This window comes from Cheilinus undulatus, linkage group 8, assembly GCF_018320785.1.
Source record: "Cheilinus undulatus linkage group 8, ASM1832078v1, whole genome shotgun sequence".
Lineage (NCBI taxonomy): Eukaryota > Metazoa > Chordata > Actinopteri > Labriformes > Labridae > Cheilinus > Cheilinus undulatus.
The window spans coordinates 25,953,370-25,973,453 of NC_054872.1; the positions used below are offsets into that span (position 1 = coordinate 25,953,370).

The 20,084-nt window shown below is 36.3% G+C and overlaps 4 protein-coding genes across 4 annotated transcripts; 3 read left to right on the top strand and 1 right to left on the bottom strand.

Moving 5' to 3' along the window:
* Positions 1-10: 10 nt before the first annotated feature.
* Positions 11-3,279, top strand: LOC121513035. The gene is made up of 8 exons (XM_041792520.1): positions 11-134; positions 1,392-1,664; positions 1,754-2,038; positions 2,127-2,396; positions 2,483-2,734; positions 2,835-2,945; positions 3,019-3,044; positions 3,134-3,279. The coding sequence occupies exons 1-8, from the start codon at positions 20-22 to the stop codon at positions 3,251-3,253; spliced, it is 1,452 nt and encodes a 483-aa protein (XP_041648454.1). The 5' UTR covers positions 11-19; the 3' UTR covers positions 3,254-3,279.
* On the bottom strand, positions 3,280-8,830 carry LOC121513036. The gene is made up of 8 exons (XM_041792521.1): positions 8,719-8,830; positions 8,004-8,333; positions 6,286-6,555; positions 6,169-6,207; positions 5,890-6,081; positions 5,766-5,810; positions 5,601-5,660; positions 3,280-5,515 (listed from the first exon to the last, which is right to left on the bottom strand). The coding sequence occupies exons 1-8, from the start codon at positions 8,783-8,785 to the stop codon at positions 5,505-5,507; spliced, it is 1,014 nt and encodes a 337-aa protein (XP_041648455.1). The 5' UTR covers positions 8,786-8,830; the 3' UTR covers positions 3,280-5,504.
* Positions 8,831-12,597: 3,767 nt separating this feature from the next.
* On the top strand, positions 12,598-14,760 carry LOC121513038 (allograft inflammatory factor 1-like). Its single transcript, XM_041792524.1, has 6 exons — positions 12,598-12,756; positions 12,905-12,966; positions 13,041-13,107; positions 13,199-13,240; positions 13,336-13,501; positions 13,746-14,760. Exons 1-6 carry the CDS (start codon positions 12,741-12,743, stop codon positions 13,831-13,833), a joined length of 441 nt encoding a protein of 146 aa, XP_041648458.1. The 5' UTR covers positions 12,598-12,740; the 3' UTR covers positions 13,834-14,760.
* A 97-nt stretch (positions 14,761-14,857) lies between these two features.
* Positions 14,858-19,434, top strand: LOC121513037 (casein kinase II subunit beta-like). Its single transcript, XM_041792522.1, has 7 exons — positions 14,858-15,019; positions 15,385-15,460; positions 17,171-17,273; positions 17,369-17,484; positions 17,570-17,645; positions 17,766-17,955; positions 18,246-19,434. The coding sequence occupies exons 1-7, from the start codon at positions 14,901-14,903 to the stop codon at positions 18,334-18,336; spliced, it is 771 nt and encodes a 256-aa protein (XP_041648456.1). The 5' UTR covers positions 14,858-14,900; the 3' UTR covers positions 18,337-19,434.
* Positions 19,435-20,084: the final 650 nt, after the last annotated feature.

Here is a 20,084-nt window from a genome sequence, read left to right on the forward strand (position 1 = left end):
TGTGAGCACATCAAGCAATATGATGCAAACATATTCTGCAAGGAGTTTCTTTTCTGAGAGAATGGCTTCATTTTTTCTGCTGAGTTTTGGTCTTCTTTTTCTTGCACATGCAGCAGCAGGACATCAGTCATCAGGTAAAGAAACACATTTTTGTATTACAACCCAGACCTATGACTAGGTCATGGATAAATCTGAACTGAAACGATAAATGTTTTCACTTCATTATCTACCCTTCTGATAGAGTATGATTTATCACTAAGCAATGTTGTAACAAAAATATAACTCCCCAGCCACTTTATTAGGTATGGCTGTTCAATTGCTTGTTAACACAAATAACTAATCAGCCATTCACATGGTAGCAGCGCAATGCCTGTAGCTGTGTAGATGTGGTCAACACAACTTGCTGAGGTTCAAACCAAACCTCAGAATTGGGAAAAAAAGAGGATTTAGGTAACTTTAAACGCGGCATGGTTGTTGGTGCAAGACGGGCTGGTCTGAGTATTTCAGAAACTGCTGATCTATGGGAATTTTCCACACACAAACATCTCTAAGGTTTTCACAGTGGTCTGAAAAAGGGAAAATATCTAGTGAGCGGCAGTTGTGTGGCAAAGAAAATTCCTTGTTGATGTCAGAGGTCAGAGGAGAATGGGCAGACTGGTTTGAGGTGATCAACAGCAACTCAAATAACCACTTGTTACAACCAAGGTATGCAGAAAACCATCTCTGGAAGCACAACACATCAAACCTTGAAGCAGGTTGGCAGCAGAAGACCACCAGGTGCCACTCCTGCCAGCTAAGAACAGGAAACTGAGGTTACAATTTACCATCTTGCCTTGTATCAAAGGTTCAGTGTTGGTGGTGGTGTAATGGTGTGGGGGATATTTTCTCGGCACACTTTGGCCCCATTCGTACAAACTGAGTACTGTTCAAAGGCCACAGCCTATCTGAGTATTGTTACTGACCATGTCCATCCCTTTATGACCACCTGTCTTCTGATGGCTACTTCCAGCAGGATAATGCACCATGTCACAAAGCTCAAATATGTTTCTAGAACATGACAGTGAGTTCACTCTACTCCAGTGTCCTTAACAATGACCAGATCTCAATCCAAGAGCACCTTTGAGATGTGGTGGAACAGGAGATTTCCATGATGGATGTACAGCTGAGAAATCTACAGCATTGCATGATGCCATCATGTCAATATGGACCAAAATCTCTGAGGAATGTTTCCAACACCTTGTTGAAACCATGCCATGAAGAATTAAGATAGTTCTGAAAGCAAAAGTGGGTCCAACCTGGTACTAGCAAAGTGTACCTAATAAAGTGGCTGGTTAGTGTGTATGATTGAGAATAATACTGCAGGTAAAATGCTTCTTTGTCTTCTCCAACAGATCATTCTTTGATGTTTGGTGCACCAGGAGATGGTGTGACTTTGCCATGTCGCATACTTTCAATCACATCCTGCGACTCTGTGGGCTGGAGGATTTCACACTCCGGTAAGGAGGTGGTGAAGGCTGGACGGGTGACAGATCCATACATCAACAGACTTGGTCTGCTTGAAGACTGCTCGCTAAGGATTCATCACCTGGAAATTGACGATGCTCAGCTTTACTCCTGTGAAAGTGGAGTACTCAATTCAAGTGTTTCCCTTAGGATTCTTGAAAGTAAGTGAAGCATCCTGCTACATCTTTTAAAGTCAATGATAATATCATCATCCCACTATTTTCCCCTTTTTGTTTCTTTCATCCGTCAGTTTCAAGGAATCCATCGTATTCAGTTGGGAAGATAGAGCTTCACTGTTTTCTCAACACACACACAGGCTATAAACCCTGTAAGAATGAAGGAATGAATATTACATGGACGACAGAGGATAACACAGCTTTAAATGGAAACAGGTTTCATTTTGAAAATATCCCTGGCTGCTTCTCTAAGCTATTCATTGATTACAAACTGACAGACCATCACAGGAAATGGAGATGCCAGATGAGTTTGAACGACACAGTTAAAGCCGCCACTACTTATACAACAACAGTGAAAGGTACAAACACCACATCTGAGTACAGACATGGAAAGTGTGAGGTTTTGAATGTACCAAGTATTACCAGCTTTTCTTCCCTTTCCCCTAGATGGCCTTGAGGAAGTGTTCGCAGCCGTCAGTGAGTCAGTGTCACTCTCCTGTGGCAACACTTCCTCTCTCGCTGTGGGCGGCAGAGTGGAGTGGAGGATGGGATCACAGAAAGATCATAAGTCACCTAATAAAAGTTTAACAGAGGCGTTTCATGTGAATAAAGATTTCTCATTGGGGATTGACAAAGTGAGTCCTCTGCATGTAGGGGATTACACATGTTCAGCTGGTCAGCAGGTCTTCAACAGAGTCAGGCTGCATACTTTAGATGGTGAGTGTGTCAAAATCAGCAAAAAAAGGTGTGAACTCTTTGTAACACTCCTACGAAAACATTTCCTCTTATGTGTTTCCTTATAGTTGCTTCAGAAAGTGGCCCAGGAGGGGGAAATCTCACTCTGACTTGCATCCTGTCCTGCTCTCATGAATGTGTGCAAGAGTTCAGTTTAACATGGTCTGGAAGTGGTCTCCAGAGTGCTTTAATGACCATCAATAACACCCTTATAAAAAAGCTATTTGTACCATCTATGCCCATGGCATCAGATGACTTTATCTGCTCTGTGTATAGAGAGGGAGGGGTGATGGCATCAAAGAGATGGCACATTGGTTACTGTAAGTATGCATGAAGCTTTGGTACCCTTTGTCCAAAATAAACCCACACATATGTGCCCTCATTTCTGAGTAAATAACTAAAATAATTCAATGTTCACAGCGCTTCAAACAGAAACTTGGTTTTGGGTAACCTTTACTCTCAGTCTGTTGGTATGCATAAGTGCTGGAGGTCTCTACATGTACATAAAGAGGAAGCACAAAAAGGATTCAGGTACTGAATGGTTTTATGAGACAAGTTGATGTAAATGAAAATGGCCTGATCCTTTTAATCTTTCTGTTTGCAGAAAATGAACTAACAAGTATAGGAATGGTAAGAGAAAACAATAGATTATCATACTTCAAGCTGCTTTACTTTGTTAGGCTGGTATATCCCTGTGTAATATCTATGTTTCTCCACAGAATCACATGTATGAAGACATTGAGGATGACACTAATGACGAACAACACCAGCAAAGAAATGCCAAAAGAGAAGTTGCAACTACTGACAGTTTTTATGATTTATTGCAGGCTGTAAACTAATAAAAGTGATTTTTTTATTCTTTGGATTTTACCTTGACATGGTGTCTTTTTGAGGTGATATTTTCTTGTAACAGACAGAAAAGCTGAACAAAGCTTATGACTTTTCAATCATTATCATTTATCAGTCAGACATGCTTTTTTTACAGTCAAGTTTATTTATACTGCATATTTCCTCAAACAAGCATATTAGCTTCAAAATAAAAGTAGACAAAAATCATATACAATGAAAACACACAAGGAAATTAGATAGCAACAAAGGAGTAGGAATGAAAACCTAAATAGGGATGGAAATTCCAAAATAAAGGGCAAGATTTACCCACTGAAGATTAAGCCTCAGCCTGTAATATGCTTTATTCTGCGTTTAAAAGATGATTCTGTTTCAGCATACCTTCATGTGGTAAAGAATTCACCACAAGCTGATCTGGATTTTAGGCAAGACTCCCAATAGTTACCCTATTATTCTAAAGTTTGATTGGCTATGTGCTTCGTCAGAGATAAGACTTAAGTCCAGTGCAGAAAAAAGATTCACGATGCAATGAGACAATTTTAGATCTTAGTGTGGGGACAGATACATCAGTGTGAAATGAGCCTTTTACACCTATAAACAGAGCAGCTGCAGGTGTTTCCTGTCAAGTCAGCCCGTCAAATCAGCAAAAGCTGTTTTGTTATGTTTTGAGAAGATAGGGCAAATGTAAAATGAAAATGTAGTTTTGATGGACGATATATGTCAACAAATATTTAATCAAAGCAAACTATATCAATAGATCAATACAGTGAATTTTGGAAACCATTTTATCTATCTTTTTATTTCATAATAAACTTTGGTGACACTTTTTTAGTGGGCCCTTATTACCTTGTAAATACCATTTCATTTTAGAGTAATTACATGGTAATTTTACAGCAATGAGTATAATTCTTTAGTATTTCTCAATAATAAAGTGGTAGTTACCTAGTTATAACTTGGACTTTATTAAGTAAGTTTTTAACCTAATAATGTATTAATTATCAAGTAATACCTCATAATATTGTGGAAATTCTCCAGTTATTAGGTCATTTTTAAGATGACTGTTTTTCATAAAAGCTGCTTGATAATTCCCAGGTAATTTCTTTATTTTGGTCCAAATAGTATGGCCTTATAATAAAGGATATACCAATTTACCAGTCCTATTTTGACCACATTTCAAACCTGTACTGTTTTTTGGATTTTACTCATTTTTTTCACAGTGTGACCTGGATTCAGGATTTGAAAAATCAGATTTATTACTGCAACTTGTTATGATTATAAAATAATGGTCATTAACATCTACCAGTGTTAATGGCAGATGTTTGCCTTTGGCTTGATAATCTTCACAAACCTAGCCCTAACATAAACTTGTTCGGGAATCAAGTAGTATTTTAGAATCAAGAGAAGCTATAACATAAGAATACACACAGAACTTTTGGTGTTAGTTTAGACACTTGCAGCATTTAGAATAAGCTGTAGGATAAGTGGGTCAAAATAATCAGCAAAAAAGGGCATTGCAGTAGTCAAGTTAAGTAAGGACAATTAAAATTGTTCCAAGATGAAAGAGGGCTGTCTTTAAAATGTTTGCTCCATGTTTTTGAAAACTGAGATCTGCATCTCGAATTACACCCACATGATTTATTGACAGAGGTGTAAGAAAAGAAAGAACTGGTCAGATTCTTTTGACCCACAAATGGAATCTCTGCTTTGTCCTGATTCTGTCTTAAAAAGTTGGTTGCCATCCAGTATTGTTTGATCCTGACCAATGGTGGGACGCTGCATCTGTCAGAATGGAAATACACGCTAAAACTTTCAAAATAAAACCGGATTAAACTTCCAGGTTTAAATCTTTACGCTTTTTCCGAAAGTCTCACTGAGATGCCTTCGAACAAGAAAAGAAATGATAATTTGGTTTTGTTGATAAGTCTACTGTCCTCATGTTCAGGCACTTTTGGGTGAAAACTACTTCCTGTTAAAATACAAGAAGTAGGTTTTATACTTAGCAGGTCCAAATTATCCCAAATAAATAGGAGAAACTAAAAATGCATTCTAAATAAAAGCTTGGGTTTCAGGAGGACACTGCTGGATGATAGGCCCAACTGGAGGCATGAATGATTGTCAATGGTGAAAAAGCAGCATTTGTCTATATTCCTTAATATGAAAACATATGAAGGGAATTTGCAGGCAAAATACAGTTGATGAAACAGTAAATCCCAGAGAATCTTCATTGTCTTCCACAGAGAGGTACTAATAATGGACTACAACAGAGAAGAGAATGTGTTATTGCTGTTGCTTAATACATGATAAGGATTAAAGTGCATTAAGCTATGTGATAATACTTACAAGTACACAAGTTTTCATCCTGGTTACTGTAAAGGCTGTTGACTCGTTCATTTGGTAGATCTGTGAGTTTAGATTAACAAGTAAGTGAACATGCAATCTAAGTAGAAGGAGAGGTCACACAGGCTAGACTGAGAAAGAGAGTAAGAGGAAAAAGACGGTGCTCACCATTTGCAGGTGTAAAAGCCACAGTCTCATAGGCAGCATCTGGCTCTAAAACAACAAGAGAACATGAAGACTTGACGGAACCACATCCTTATCAAAATAGAAATAAAATGTTGCTGGACCAAACCTTCAAGGTGCCGACATGTGTACTGAGCAGCTCTCTGGGTGTTGTTAAGTCTGCAGTACATGATTAGTATCAGAGTAGCTATTATGGCAATCCCAATAATGACCGAGCAAACAATAGCTGCAATAACTGCTCCATTGCCCTCGTCCGTGCTGGGTTCCAAAATAGTCTTAGTGGTTAGCTGGGTAAGTTGTGCTGTGGAAGACAGAAAGAACATCTAATCAGTTCTCTTTTAATGTGGTATTATTAATGCTTCATATATAAAAGCTGTTATTCCAGTACCTGGTGATTGTGATGGTGTGGCCACAACAATGTTTCCAACTTCATAAATGAAACAGAAAAAGGACTGATGAGTTTTTCATTTGTTGCCATGATGACAAAAAAAGTCTTAAATTTTACCTTGAAGTCTGATTTCATTGCAGCGATGATTTTGTCCAAGCATGTAATTACATCTGTACCAACCACTGTCACTGTCTCTCACAGACCGGATAGTTAATGATGAGCCATTCATTTCAGCTGTTGCAGATGTAATATTAACAATGTTCATTCCTTTTGACATTACCCATGAGATGTTCAGGGATCTTTGTTGCCCTGATGTCACGTTTTCTGAGCAGGACAGGTTTACAGATGCTCCAGGTGTTGCGCTCACAGCCTGCAGGGCTTTGCACTCTGAAAGAGTGGGGTTTGTGTATTAATATCTTTGTAAAAGAGTGAGAATATATATATATATATATATATATATATATATATATATATATATATATATATATATTTATATTTATTATTATTATTTTTTTTATATGTTCTTAGTAAAAATCAAACAATTTTGACACCTGTTTTGATGCAAGTGCATCAAAAATGGGGGTCCAAGGAGCTAAACTTTGGGTAATTTCTTGGCTTCATTTACCAAAAATTGCAAACAGACTGGTGCACACTGTCATACTTGCAAAAATACATCTGCAACTTTTTAGTACCAAAATGTTTTTACTAGTGCTAACAGGGTCTGGAAAATAACTAATTATATTCACTCAAAAAAATGTAATTTAGTGTTTTCTGGGGGTACTTGTACTTTTTGAAATACAGTACATTTTGAAAACAGTACTTTTACTTCTACTTACACAAGTTTTGATCAGAGTCACTGTATTTTCATTTGAGTACAATACTCTTGTACTTTCTCCATCTCTGTTGAAAAACAGCTGCTGTTCAGAGCAAAAACTGGATTGTTGATATCTAAGGGCTGAACATTTCTGAGTTGATTTTTAATCCTAAAGTGTAATTTTACCTCCGTTCTCAGTGAAATAGACTTCAGTATGGGAGTTATTTGACAGTGTTGATCCACCAGTGTTAGTTCAACTCTGTAAAGAGTCAGTTGATCTAAGCTCTGGGGGTATGTGTGGGCAGAGTTCCCCATCATGCACTTGGGCAGAGTGTTTCATATGTGCTTAGTTGTGTTTAGCCACTCTCTGATGTACAGTGATCCCTGCTGGGGTTCTTTTGTTTACAGCGGATGGTGCTGTTTTTGATGTGGGACACATCTGCACCATGAGAGAAGTTATCCACTGAGTTATCACTCATGTCTGTGACTCAAGGTGTTCCTAAAGGATGGGTAGTGTATATTCAATATGCTTCTTCAGTATATACTGTGAGGTTGACCTCTGTTTTGTTGTTGCCAGAGGAAATCCACCTTACCATAGATTTTTTAGAGTTACTTCAGCTCTGTCATAGTGGAAAATATTTAAGACTTCAAAAGTGTAGTTAAATGATATGGAGTGTGGACCAACAAAGACATGTTTAAAGTGCTAAATTTAAAATAATTTTTGCTGTGTGTTTAACTTTATGACCTGAACAGCCTGATTGGAGATCTATTCTCTTGTTGCTCTTGCCAGTAAGGAAAGATCATATTTTACTGCAAAACTCCTCAATAGATACTCAGTACTCACTAATTACTTTGATTTATATTTTACTTAACTTAATTATAACCAGAGAAACTGTACTTTAACTCGAGTACAATAGTGGTTTACTTTTCCACCTCTAGAACTAGATCACTGAAAAACACAGTGTATTTTATTTAACGCATGGCATCAAAAGTATTGATGCATCAAAGAGCGGTAACTTACCTTTTATTATCAAAGTTATGTTTTTGACAGGTGAACAGTCCCATCCTTGACAGATTTCACAGATGTACACTCCTTTATCAGACATCTGTAGGTTTGTCAGGTAAAGAGACATTTGTCCTCGACCATCAGTTTTCCATTTGGCTCTCTCGGCATCCTGGATGTTTGATGATTTAGGCCTGACAAGAATAACATCCCTCTGGCCATTACTGCCAAGCTTTGTCCATCTTATTCTGGAGGAGTTGTTTGGATTTGTCAAGTGTGGATCAGAGCAGGGGAGAGCAACTTCTTCTTGTTGAGTGGCAGTCAGAGCCTCAAACACTGGCAAACCAGCTTGAAATAAAGACAATGGAGATTAGGCTCAGTCTTAAAGATTGAGTTCAATGATGGAGATAAGGGTCAGTGATGAAGATTAAGGTCAATTCAAGACACTTCCAGACTAATGATTGATAATCTGTGTTATTTTTTATGAAGATTATGACTAAAGAGAAATAGTTTCAGAGCGGTACGGCAGGCACCTCAAGGTTTGACTATAAATAGTGAATGTTCAAACCATATTATTTAATATGTTTGAATACAGAATTTTAAGTTGAACCATAATCACAGTGAGTGTATATCACTTTTTGTGCATACTGACAATTAAAAATCAATAATTGTACATATATTTATAATATTCATTAATTCAAGCTGTAGATAAACAACCCAGTGGTCTACTCACCTCTGCAGGCTGATACCACAACAAACAGAACTGATATGAAGAGACAATGAGGATGAAAATGAGTCATTTTATGTGTTTTGTAACAAAGTGAAGTGACAAAAGATCATTCTCCTTAAGACCACTTACAGTCTCCACCTATTCTCAGTTCTCTGAGATAATAATGTGAAACTACCTACAGAGTTAAACCAAGTACATGATGACCTGATCAAGTGTTAAATACTGCCACCGTGTGGTCAGAGTAATTTATTACATCTAGCTGACAAAGTTACAAGAGCTGATGTAATGAGGTTATTTTTTTAGATCAGGTCTAGATTAAGGGATGAATTGAAAGAGAAACACCTCCACCACTGTTCCCATCACAGAGGTGCTCTGGAGAAAGGCATTAAACCCTGAACTAGACAGTACAGCTGCTCAGATCCAGACTCAGCTTTGGCTGTAGCTTTTGTGTAAAGGTGTGAGTAACTGCACGAATTTGAACTGAAAACTCCTAGGAGTCAAAGTGGGAAGAAAAGTGACTGAAGCCCTGATAAGTGAAGCAACTTTGAGTCTAAAAATCAAGGTAGTGAAAAAACAATGTCTGAATGTCAGGTGAGATTATCAACTTGAGTTTCAAGTCATCTTCAGTTGTAAAATAAAGGGGAAATATTCCAGTTTGTAGACAAGACAAGTGAGGCTGTTAACTATTTATCTATGTATTTTTGCTTATTTAAAAGTCTAAAATCACAATTTATTAAAAAATATAATGAAGTTTGGAAAGGCGCCTGTAAATAAAATGCAGTATTATTATTATTAATATTATTATTATATTTGCACAGTTTATTCCAATGTACACCTGATTTTTTTATTTATAATAATGTCAAGTAATTGAATGTAACATGTTGAAAAATAGAATTCATGTATGGTCTACAAAATTCTTAAATCTGTAATGGGGTTAAAATATCATAAATTCATAAGTAAATCCTTGAAATATGTGAAAACATTTGTTTATAACTGTTAAATACTTAGAAATTATTGTTTGAGATAGGGCTAAATCATCACACTATTACACATGTTGTGCCATTCCACAGGGCTCCATACTGGCCCCCCTTTTATTCCCTGTATACATCATTGACTCGCCTTTAATATCAAAATATGCTATTTTTTTTAAATCTATACTTCAATGATGCTAATATTTTTCCATCACAGATGAAGATGAACAAAAGGTGATTGCCTGTATGAACCGTGTATTAGATAGGATTGACCACTGGTTCAAGTGCAATGAATTATCTCTAAAAGTTCAAAGAGAGCTACATAATCTCAAGCCTAAATGTAAAACTCTCTTAAATAATTTAAGCCCTTTGCCATGGAAATGTTCTTGAACATGTTTCACATGTTAAGTTCTTGCGTGTTACTATAAATGACCAGCTCAACTGGAAAAAGCACATATTATATGTGCCCAATATATTAGCAAAAAATATAGAAATTTTACAACTGGTAAGACACATCTTGTCAAGAAAAAACCTCTGGACCTGTATTACAGTATGACTAAGCCTTTCAATTCGTATGGTAATATTATATGGGCTACCATTTATAAAACTAATCTCAATTCCTTTTTTCTATCACAAAACAATTATTTCAGATCCGTCACCTACTCAAACTGGCTCTACTGCTCAATAATTTCAAAGTCTGTGGTTGTTCAACATATTCAACATAAATTTACTGTAAACAGGCACTTTTGTTTTCAGTTCCTTTATAATTTACTTCCTAAATCCCCCAGTATCCTTCCCACTTCTATTTATGGTTTTAAAAGAGATCTTAAACAAGTTTTTTAACTGAATAACAATATTTAAAAGCATCATGTTATGGTACATTTAAGAATTGTCTGCCTATAAGCTGTATTATCTTCCTGCTTTTAGACTTTACATGAATATATGGATTTTCTGGTATTTTGTCACACCTGTGCGTTTCATATGTACATGCAGATCTTTGTCTTAATTCTTAATTTTGTACTGATGAAAGAACTACGAGCTGAGAATTAAACCCTTTTACCTGCTTCGTACATTCATACATCATATTTTTAAAGTAGTTCTTTACTGTTGACTTAAAACACCAATAGAGTTTAGGTACTTCCTCCACATTTGTTTTTATTTTGTTGACTTTAAACAGTAAATTAGCTGTAACAACATGCTTACAAATCAAGGTTTACAGTTTTAAGGATGTTTTTGTGAACCAGTCAGAGAAAAGAGCAGCAGAAAGTAGCTGTCAGTCTGTTTTATTACAATTGAAACAGTGTGTGCTTCTTCTAACTTGCAGAGCATGTGTGAGATATTCAGAATAAAAATGACTTCAGACTATCCATTACTTCATGATCATTCAATTCGACAATGAATTAATATCAACTATGCCCTCAACAACAGGTGTCTGTGTGTCAAAGACTATGCATTTTTACCCTAGCAAGCCAACATCCTGAGATGGCACGTTTGTGTGGCTACCACCTCTTCCTGTGTGAAGCTACAGTGATCTGGGTTTCATCCAATGGACCTTGTACCACGACATTAAACTACAATAATATACAGAAAACCACCTAAATCTCAAAAAAGTAAACACTGGCAGGCAGCACACCTTAGGAATTCCACCTCAGTAGTTGAATGTAGTTTGCAGCTCTGAACATAACACTAGAAATCTGATGACGCTAGTTTGAAACTTGCCTGTTTAAAAGAGTTACTGTGATTGATTTGTTACATGCAATCTGAGCATGATTGGTTGTTGGATTCAGGCCTGATCAATGTCTTCAAATGACTTCATTCAAAGGAGGGTTCTCACAGGCAAGCAAACAGGTTTATACAAAGGAGCATTTCAATGTAATGTTGTGAACGGCTTGCTACAATACTACAATTATGATTTAAATTAAAGCTTTAATTATCATCATTGTTGTTTGTAGTTGTAGGATTAGTATAATATTGACAGCAGAGAGTTTAAAGCACCCTGATTATTGTATTGTAACTGAATAGGTTGTACTTCTCTTTAGCTTCAACATACATAATGATGTGTGAAATGGAGCTCAGTGAAAGTTCAAGCAGAAGGACTGTTTCTATCCATTCATCAGCCACCACTCATTCATATCTCTCCCTTCTACCATTCTTTCTCTCTTCCTGTTCTGATGATCAGCTGATTACAGGCATTTACCTTCTTAAGTTCTCAGCTAATCAGATTCTGCCATCACCTTATTTGACCAATCATCATGCACTTGTCATATTTTAAATTTGTCATTCTCTCTTCCACAGTTAGCCTGTCAACCCTCCTCCACCCCAGCCACCTCCATTCAGTTAATCAGCATCTAGTCCAGATCTTCATGGGTCTTCTGCTCATCTCATCCTGCATACTTCAGTCTTCTCCTCCAAGTCACCTCATCGGTCATTGATCCACAATTTTCAAGGTATAATACAACACTGATGTTTGTTCAAGCTTTAAAAGCGTCTTCATAGATGTGGTCATAATGAAGGCCCAGAGTGATATCTTTGCATGTGGCCCTAAATTCCTTGCAACACACCTGCATGCACTACATTAGTCTCAATGAAACACTTTAAAAATAGTTCAAGCAAAATATTTTCCACAGCCAAACACGGCTCATGAGCAAATTATTTTTGCAGGGTAGTCTAAATTTCCTCGTTTTTCTTGCTACATTGCTATTCCTTCCTTACTCAACATTTTCGATTATTTCTAAAGCTGAAGTTATGCAAGCTAGGCATGTTTTGTGTGCTTTACTTAAGACCTGAAACTTTGAAACGAGCTCATCCTGGCAACTACACAGTATTCTGTATGCAAAACTCTCCTGTTGAGAAATTTGCAGCAACATTAAAGGGTCTGTGTCAGTGCTATGACTTGCATACTATATTTGACCTCTGTTTGCCTTAAATGTAAGAGAGGAACCTCACCATAGCTTATTGAAACTGTGTCATCTCACTTCCTCTTCTGCCTTTATTTACAGAAACAGCATCACAGCTCTTCACACTGTGTTTGTTTCACTGGCTGAAACAGCTAAAATGGACAGTGCTCAAGGTTAGTTTTCCTTTTACTGCTTAAATTTTTAATTTGACACCCATTTCTGGCTTGTGTAAGCGCCTATTCATTTTAATTGTCATGTTTAGATTTTATTGTGCTTACTTAATAGATGACTTCTAAGACTGCCTGTGCATTATCTTAACAGGTGGTAAAGCCTTCGGTCTACTCAAGACTCACCAGGAAGAGAAGCTGAACTCTATCAATGAGGTGAGACTGGGACAGAGTATGACAAAAATGCATGCCTGATAATATTGCTATTAATTGAATATCATTACTCCCAGGCTTTCCTCTCAGACCCCCAGTATGCAGAGGAAGAGGATCTTGGCTCAAAGCTTGAAATGTTCAAACGTGAGTATTTGGGAGCTCTCACTCTTTGGTAAATCTTTTATTTTCAAGTGCAAAGCCAGAAGGTCTCTGACTTTTGTTGTTTGTGTTTCAGAGAAATACATGGAGTTTGATCTAAATGACAAAGGAGATATAGGTAAATTTTTGAAAAAATTACAAAAGTCCCTTCAGAGATTGTAGATACAAGCCCATTTGACCTCATCTGCTTTTCCTGATCTATCAACCTAACAGATTTAATGGGGCTAAAGCGGATGCTGGAGAAACTGGGACTGGCAAAAACTCATATGGAACTGAAGAAGATGATGTCAGAAGTGGTTGGAGGGACATCCAAAGACACCATCAGCTACACTGACTTTTTGAATATGATGCTGGGAAAAAGAAATGCCATTTTAAAACTGTGAGTAAATACTGGTTGATTCCAAATGTTGGTTATTTCAAGCTTTGTATTTTTCGTCAACAACTTAATCTACCATATAAGGAAGAATTCCGAAGTTTTTTTATATAAATGAAAGAGACTAAATTACAAGTTTGATAAAAAAAAATGTGTGTGATGTGTCTCAGTCTGTGAAAGGACAAGTATCGGCAATAAGTGCCTCCTATGTCTCTTTTGAGCCATTTTAATCCTGTTTTCCTTTTTTAAGGATCTTGATGTTTGAAAGCATGGGAAAGGAACAGGAACCCAAGGATGTAGGGCCACCAGGTCGCAAGACCTTTTCAGACCTGCCCTGAAGAAATTCTCCATCCTATCTTGGAATAACTATCGTCATGGCCTTGCTCTAAAATCTCTGTCACTCAAAATAAAATGATAAAATGTTTTATAAGATTTGCAGTTTTTAATGAATTAATGTGATCTAAACAAAGAAATTGGATGATCTGTTTCCTTTGTCTTAATTTCTTTGGTAACCCTAATGGACATCTTACATCATCGGCATCTAGATATTTTGTTAGTGAGCCTGCTTACTCTAATGATCTTACTTTACCATTAGAAGACACAAAAGTGTCACAAAGGGGGCATTTTACTTATAGTAAGCCTGGGATACCCTTAAAAAAATTTCAGATTAAGGTGATAATATCCAGTGTGTTATAACATGAGTGTATTAGAATACAGCCTTAAAATACATGCATGATCCCTACCCCACTTTAATTTTTTTATTGTTTCACCATGATAATGAGTAATTTAAGTTGTTTTTTTCAGGATGTCAGCTAACTTATCTGGGAAAACAATTTTGTTAAATTGTTTTCATATTATTGTTTCGTTTTTATTATTGTAATTTTTATTATTTTTATTATTATTGTTGTTGTTGTTGTTGTTGTTGTTATTTATCAGTTTAATGTCATAGGAGCACATCAGTGTCCTTTTAACTACTTTTGACTTTCTTCTTGAACAATTCTAATGTACAAAAATCAGACATACCAGTACACACAAGTAAACAATGACATACAACATGGATAAGAGGAGAGCTCACGTGCAATAACAAAGGTTGATAAAATAAAAAGTGTATTAATTACTCAAAATAATGAAGGAAAAATTATTTTTAAAAAACAGACTGAAAAACATGACAGTTCAGTGTGACACAGATGTTTTTGTTTAAGTTGGAAGAGATTCAAATGAATAATTTAGTTCAATTGAAAATAATATAAAAATAGGAGTTGAACTGGGAGATTTCGACTTGTGGATGTGAAATTTAACTTACAAAAAAAAGAGGTTGACAATAGTAGATATCTTTTTTTATCTTTACATTCAAAATACATGAAAACACTGTCATATACCGCTGACTTCTGCTGCATGTGAGAAAATGCGTCACGAGTCATTTTATTTTGAAGTTTCGACAACCGGAAGACGTATTTGTCATCTAGGAGCGCAGATCAACGAGCCGAGCTTTCATGTTAACCTGTTAAAATTACTAACAGAAGGGTGAGCAGAAATTAATAAATGTTTAACAGTTTCGTGTATCTTTCAAATATATCAAAGCTCAACTTAAATTCCCATAGTAAGCGTGCAACATTACACACGAATGCTAACAAACGGTAGCCAATAACTAGCCTGCCAGCTAACGTAAGTAGCAGGATAGCGAGCAAACTCAAGATACGTTAATGATTTGAAATAATTTTTTAAGACTTTCGGATAAAGTGCTTTTTGTGTGAGCATCATTTTAACATACATATTACTGAGAAAAATGTAGAACACGTATCTGTAAAGTTACAATTTCTAAAACTTGTTCTGCCTGTTGTTAGCTGTTAGCATTGAGGATGGCAAATGAATGTGTTTTGGTTTGTCAGGAGGATGAGCAGCTCAGAGGAGGTCTCCTGGATTTCCTGGTTCTGTGGCCTGAGAGGGAATGAGTTCTTCTGTGAGGTCAGTCCGCAGGGTTTTCAGCTGAGGCTCGGTTTATATTTACGATTACTACTATTTAGCATTGAATGAAACAGCGATATGATAGTGTAGGGATACACTGGGGAAAAACACTGTACATTTTTACTTTATTTTTTTCAAGCACAGATCATTATAATCATATAGCACACAACATATATAATTATAAGATAAATAGAACAAGACAATGCCTCAGATTAAATCATAAAATTAAAAAAAATCATAGTTCTCAGGTACTTAAAAGCATAAAACAATGAGTGTAGGTTGAGATAAGAGCTACTCGTTTCTTGTTTAATTTTTAAATTGTACATGTCTAATAGGTATATTAATTTATATCCTCTGTTAATACATTATTTAGATTTAATACTAACTTTATCATGCTATTTTTCCTGGTCAAGTAAAATTGTTTCCATATCAACTGTACCTTTTGTACCCTCACAACCATAATTTCTCTGGCCTAAACATATTAATAGAGCAGTGCTATTCAACTAAAACCGACTAAATATGTTAGTCAATCACCTTTTCCATTAGAAAGATGAGACTAAGACTAGCTAAAAACTGATCTTTGATGGATTAAAATGTAATTAAGTTTTCATTGGACATTCATATAATCCAATCCATGATATTTCACCTCTCTGGTTAAATTTGTCAACAAACAACATATTTTATATATTTAGCTCTTCTGCCTTACAGCTGTAGAAAGCAGGGATCCCAGGTGTGACAGGGGGCATAGAGCACATTAACATTTAGAATTAAAAATAGCTGACAAAATCAACACTCTTCTAGAGTTCCAATGGGCTTTCACATAAGAAATATCTTTTCTAGTCAATAATAATATGATTCATAGGGATGCAAAATCCTACATTTAAAGGCTGAATGGGCCAGCTTTCCTTAATACCAAAAAAGACCTTGTGTAAAATTGTCCAGTATCAGTCATCGCTTCCCCCTCATCATTCACCACCAGCACAGATCCTCCCCTCTGCCTTGGGCTTATTATTTGCGCTGCACAATATCTCATATCAGACATAGCTGGCATCACTTACCTTTAGCTGCTGTGAAGTTATTTTCTAATTTTATTTTCATTTGCTAGTCCCAGGCAGGATTGACAGCTCCTAAACCATTATATACCTTCTACAAGCAATCTGGGAAAATTCTTGATGTACTGCTTGTGAAGCTTGTGTTAATTTATTATGCATTTTTTTTTAGAATTCCTGCGCAGTGACAGCAGTGGTAAAATATTCTTCTAACTCAAGCTCAGTGGCTGTGTTATGCATGGCATCTGTCAAATAAACAAGTAATAATAATAAATACAACTCTGCACATTTTGTTTACAAACTACAATATCAAATCCCACTAATTCTTCCTGAGCTGCCTGTTATAGTGACTTCCTGCACCTGTTTGCTTCCACTCCTAAAGCACCCTTAAAAGAGCCTTCAAAAGGAACACTTACATAAATATACCAGGAATTGAGTGGTAAACATAGGCGACAGTTTGTAATGGTACAATGGTGTATCTAAGAGGTTAGGTCGCTCAATCCAATTCTAATTTTAACTCCTTGTTGTCTTCATCTGCAGAATCTAAGTAATCCTGTTAAGCTCTTACATAATGCTTCCACATCAGTGTGCTGTTGCAACCCTAACTGATGCCATTAACAGCTCTTCACTGTCTTCCTTTGTCCCCCATCATGTGTTGCAGGTTGATGAAGACTACATACAGGATAAGTTTAACCTGACAGGTTTGAATGAGCAGGTGCCTCACTATCGCCAGGCCTTGGACATGATCCTTGACCTTGAGCCAGGTGAGAGGATATGAGCGATGTAGCAGTTCCTACATAAAATGTAATACAGCACAGTCACCAGTGTTATAACTGCCTAAATGACGTTAACTTTACAGATGAGGAACTTGAAGATAATCCCAATCAGAGTGATCTGATAGAGCAGGCAGCAGAGATGCTCTATGGGCTTATTCACGCACGGTACATCCTCACCAACAGAGGCATTGCACAGATGGTAAGCTGTTACCTAATAATGTCAGATTCTTACATGCTGTATGAGGAGGTTCAGCAGTCATTTCCAAATTTAATATCCCCCATAGCTGGAAAAGTATCAACAAGGGGATTTTGGGTATTGCCCCAGAGTCTATTGTGAGAATCAGCCAATGCTTCCTATTGGTAAGTCAGTTTTTTTAACTTCACGTAAAACAGTCTTCCCCCATCACTGACCCCATGCTGCACCTTTGATTGTGGTTAGTAGTAGTAAAGACTTACTCAGTGATACCTGGTCTCTTGTAGGATTGTCAGACATTCCTGGAGAGGCAATGGTGAAGCTTTACTGCCCAAAGTGCATGGATGTTTACACCCCCAAATCGTCCAGACACCACCACACAGATGGAGCCTACTTTGGGACAGGTTTCCCCCACATGCTGTTCATGGTGCACCCTGAGTATCGTCCAAAGCGACCAGCCAACCAGTTTGTGCCAAGGTGTGTATTATCTGACACTTAATCGAGTTACTGTTTGTATTAACTAACTTCACATGCTGTTTAATTCATGTTTAAACAAAATGTGTCAGTTTTACAAAAGGTATTAATATAATTTAAACTAAAATCAAAAGTAATTTTAGTTTAGTTTTTTCTGCACTGAATTTCTGGCATTGAATTGTCAGTAGCTTAAAAAAAATACTGTTTAAAAACTTTGGCCCCTGACCTCAAAGGATTAAAATGAAAGTTATTTCTGTTCAATAATTGAATGTATTTTTTTCTTTCTTTTCCAGGTTATATGGTTTCAAAATCCACCCAATGGCTTATCAACTCCAACTTCAAGCTGCCTCAACTTTCAAAAGCCCGGTCAAGACAATTCGCTAGAACTCTGCTTCAACAACACAGAGAGGATTCAAAGACTTTGTTGTCTATTATATATTTGAAGCAGGATTATATATTTCCAGTGAATGCCTGTACAGTTCCCCATACTCACCTTTGTTGATAGAAACACTCAGATTCAGATTCATTTAGTGAAACCTGTTACAGTTTAGCAGTTAGGTTTTTTTGGTATTGACTCTGCAACTTTTCCCAACTGGTCAATCTCCTTATCCCATGTTGAACCAGTACTGATGTAAACACGTCTTCATGTTAGAGTTGTTCCTCTGCAGCAGAAAAGTGGCTATTATGTGTTAGAATTAAAAAATCTGCAGAGTGCTTTATGGCTCAGCAGCAAGAGATTGGATATATCAGGATTTGCCTTATCAATGATAGTCATTCTATTCTGTTTAAGATCAACATTAAATTGCAAATAATATTATTTTCAAGAATGGATTGTGCAAAAGCTTTAATGCTGTTAAATTCAGCAATTTAATTTCCAAAATATTTTAATGTGAACAGGTGCTATTTCTGAGAATCAAAAACTACCAATTTAGAGAGTTCCTGCAGATCATTAAATGAGATTATCATAAATTAAGGTCATATAAAGTCTTACAAAGCCGTATTTTTAGGCACTCTAAGACTTGTTTACACCGTCTTGTTAGCATTAGATATTTCTATTAACACAGTTTTTTGTGGATGTAATGGTTCAGAAACAACAGTTCAGAAAGAGAAGTAGATGGGGAAAATGCAAGGTCAGGACTTCAAGATGGGAATACAGAAAAAAATGGCAGTGGCAGACACCGACTACTACAAGGTGACTTGTAAGATTTACAAAAAATAAAATTGGGATAATAATAAAGCTGTTGGGTCAGATTTCAGAAAAGTCCTCGTGGTGAAAAATTGGCTGCAGCTTATCTGTGTCTGGGTCTTAAATTTGATTTAAGAACTGGTGCAGCGACTCTGGACTTAAAGGACGATCAAGAACAATATTTTGAAAATCAATGAATGCTTGGTTTTTAAAAATATATAAAATAAATCAATTTAGACTTTGAAATTCTGTGGCTGTGTAAGTACTTGATTTATAAAGGAAACTACAAATATTAACTGTATAATCTTGTATTGGTACTTTCATTTTAGTTTTAAAAACAGATGTCTTGTTTACATTTAAGAGTTTGGTTTGAACATGTGAGTGACTTTAGAATAAGGGACTAGCATTCAATATTCTCACTGAAACCTCATTCATATATTTTTTTAAAAAGTAGGGATGCATGATATGGATTTTTGCTGATATCTGATATGCCAATATGCTTGAATTCATCAATACCCATACACACATTTAGTTCAGACAAAAAATTCTGTCCCTAGAATACATTTTCAAATTAAAGGAAAGAGGTTAATCAAAAAAAAAGAAAACCTCAGCTGACATGGATTTTAAGTCAAGCCTAAAACTCCCCAGACATATTGGCAGAGGTGGAAAGTTAATTACATTACTCGTATTACTGTAATTGAGTAGTTTTTATGGGTACTGGTACCATTTTGAAATTGGTCATTTTACTAATGTAAGTTTTAACCAGGCTAACTGTACTTTTACATGAGTATACATGAAAACTCTTGTACTTTTTCCACTTCTGTTGACTACACATAGCACATAGTGAGAAAATGATTACACATCACATCCCCAAACAACGGTTGTATTTTACTTCATTATAAAGATGTGACGGTAACTGGAAAACCTGTCTGGAGATATATTCTCT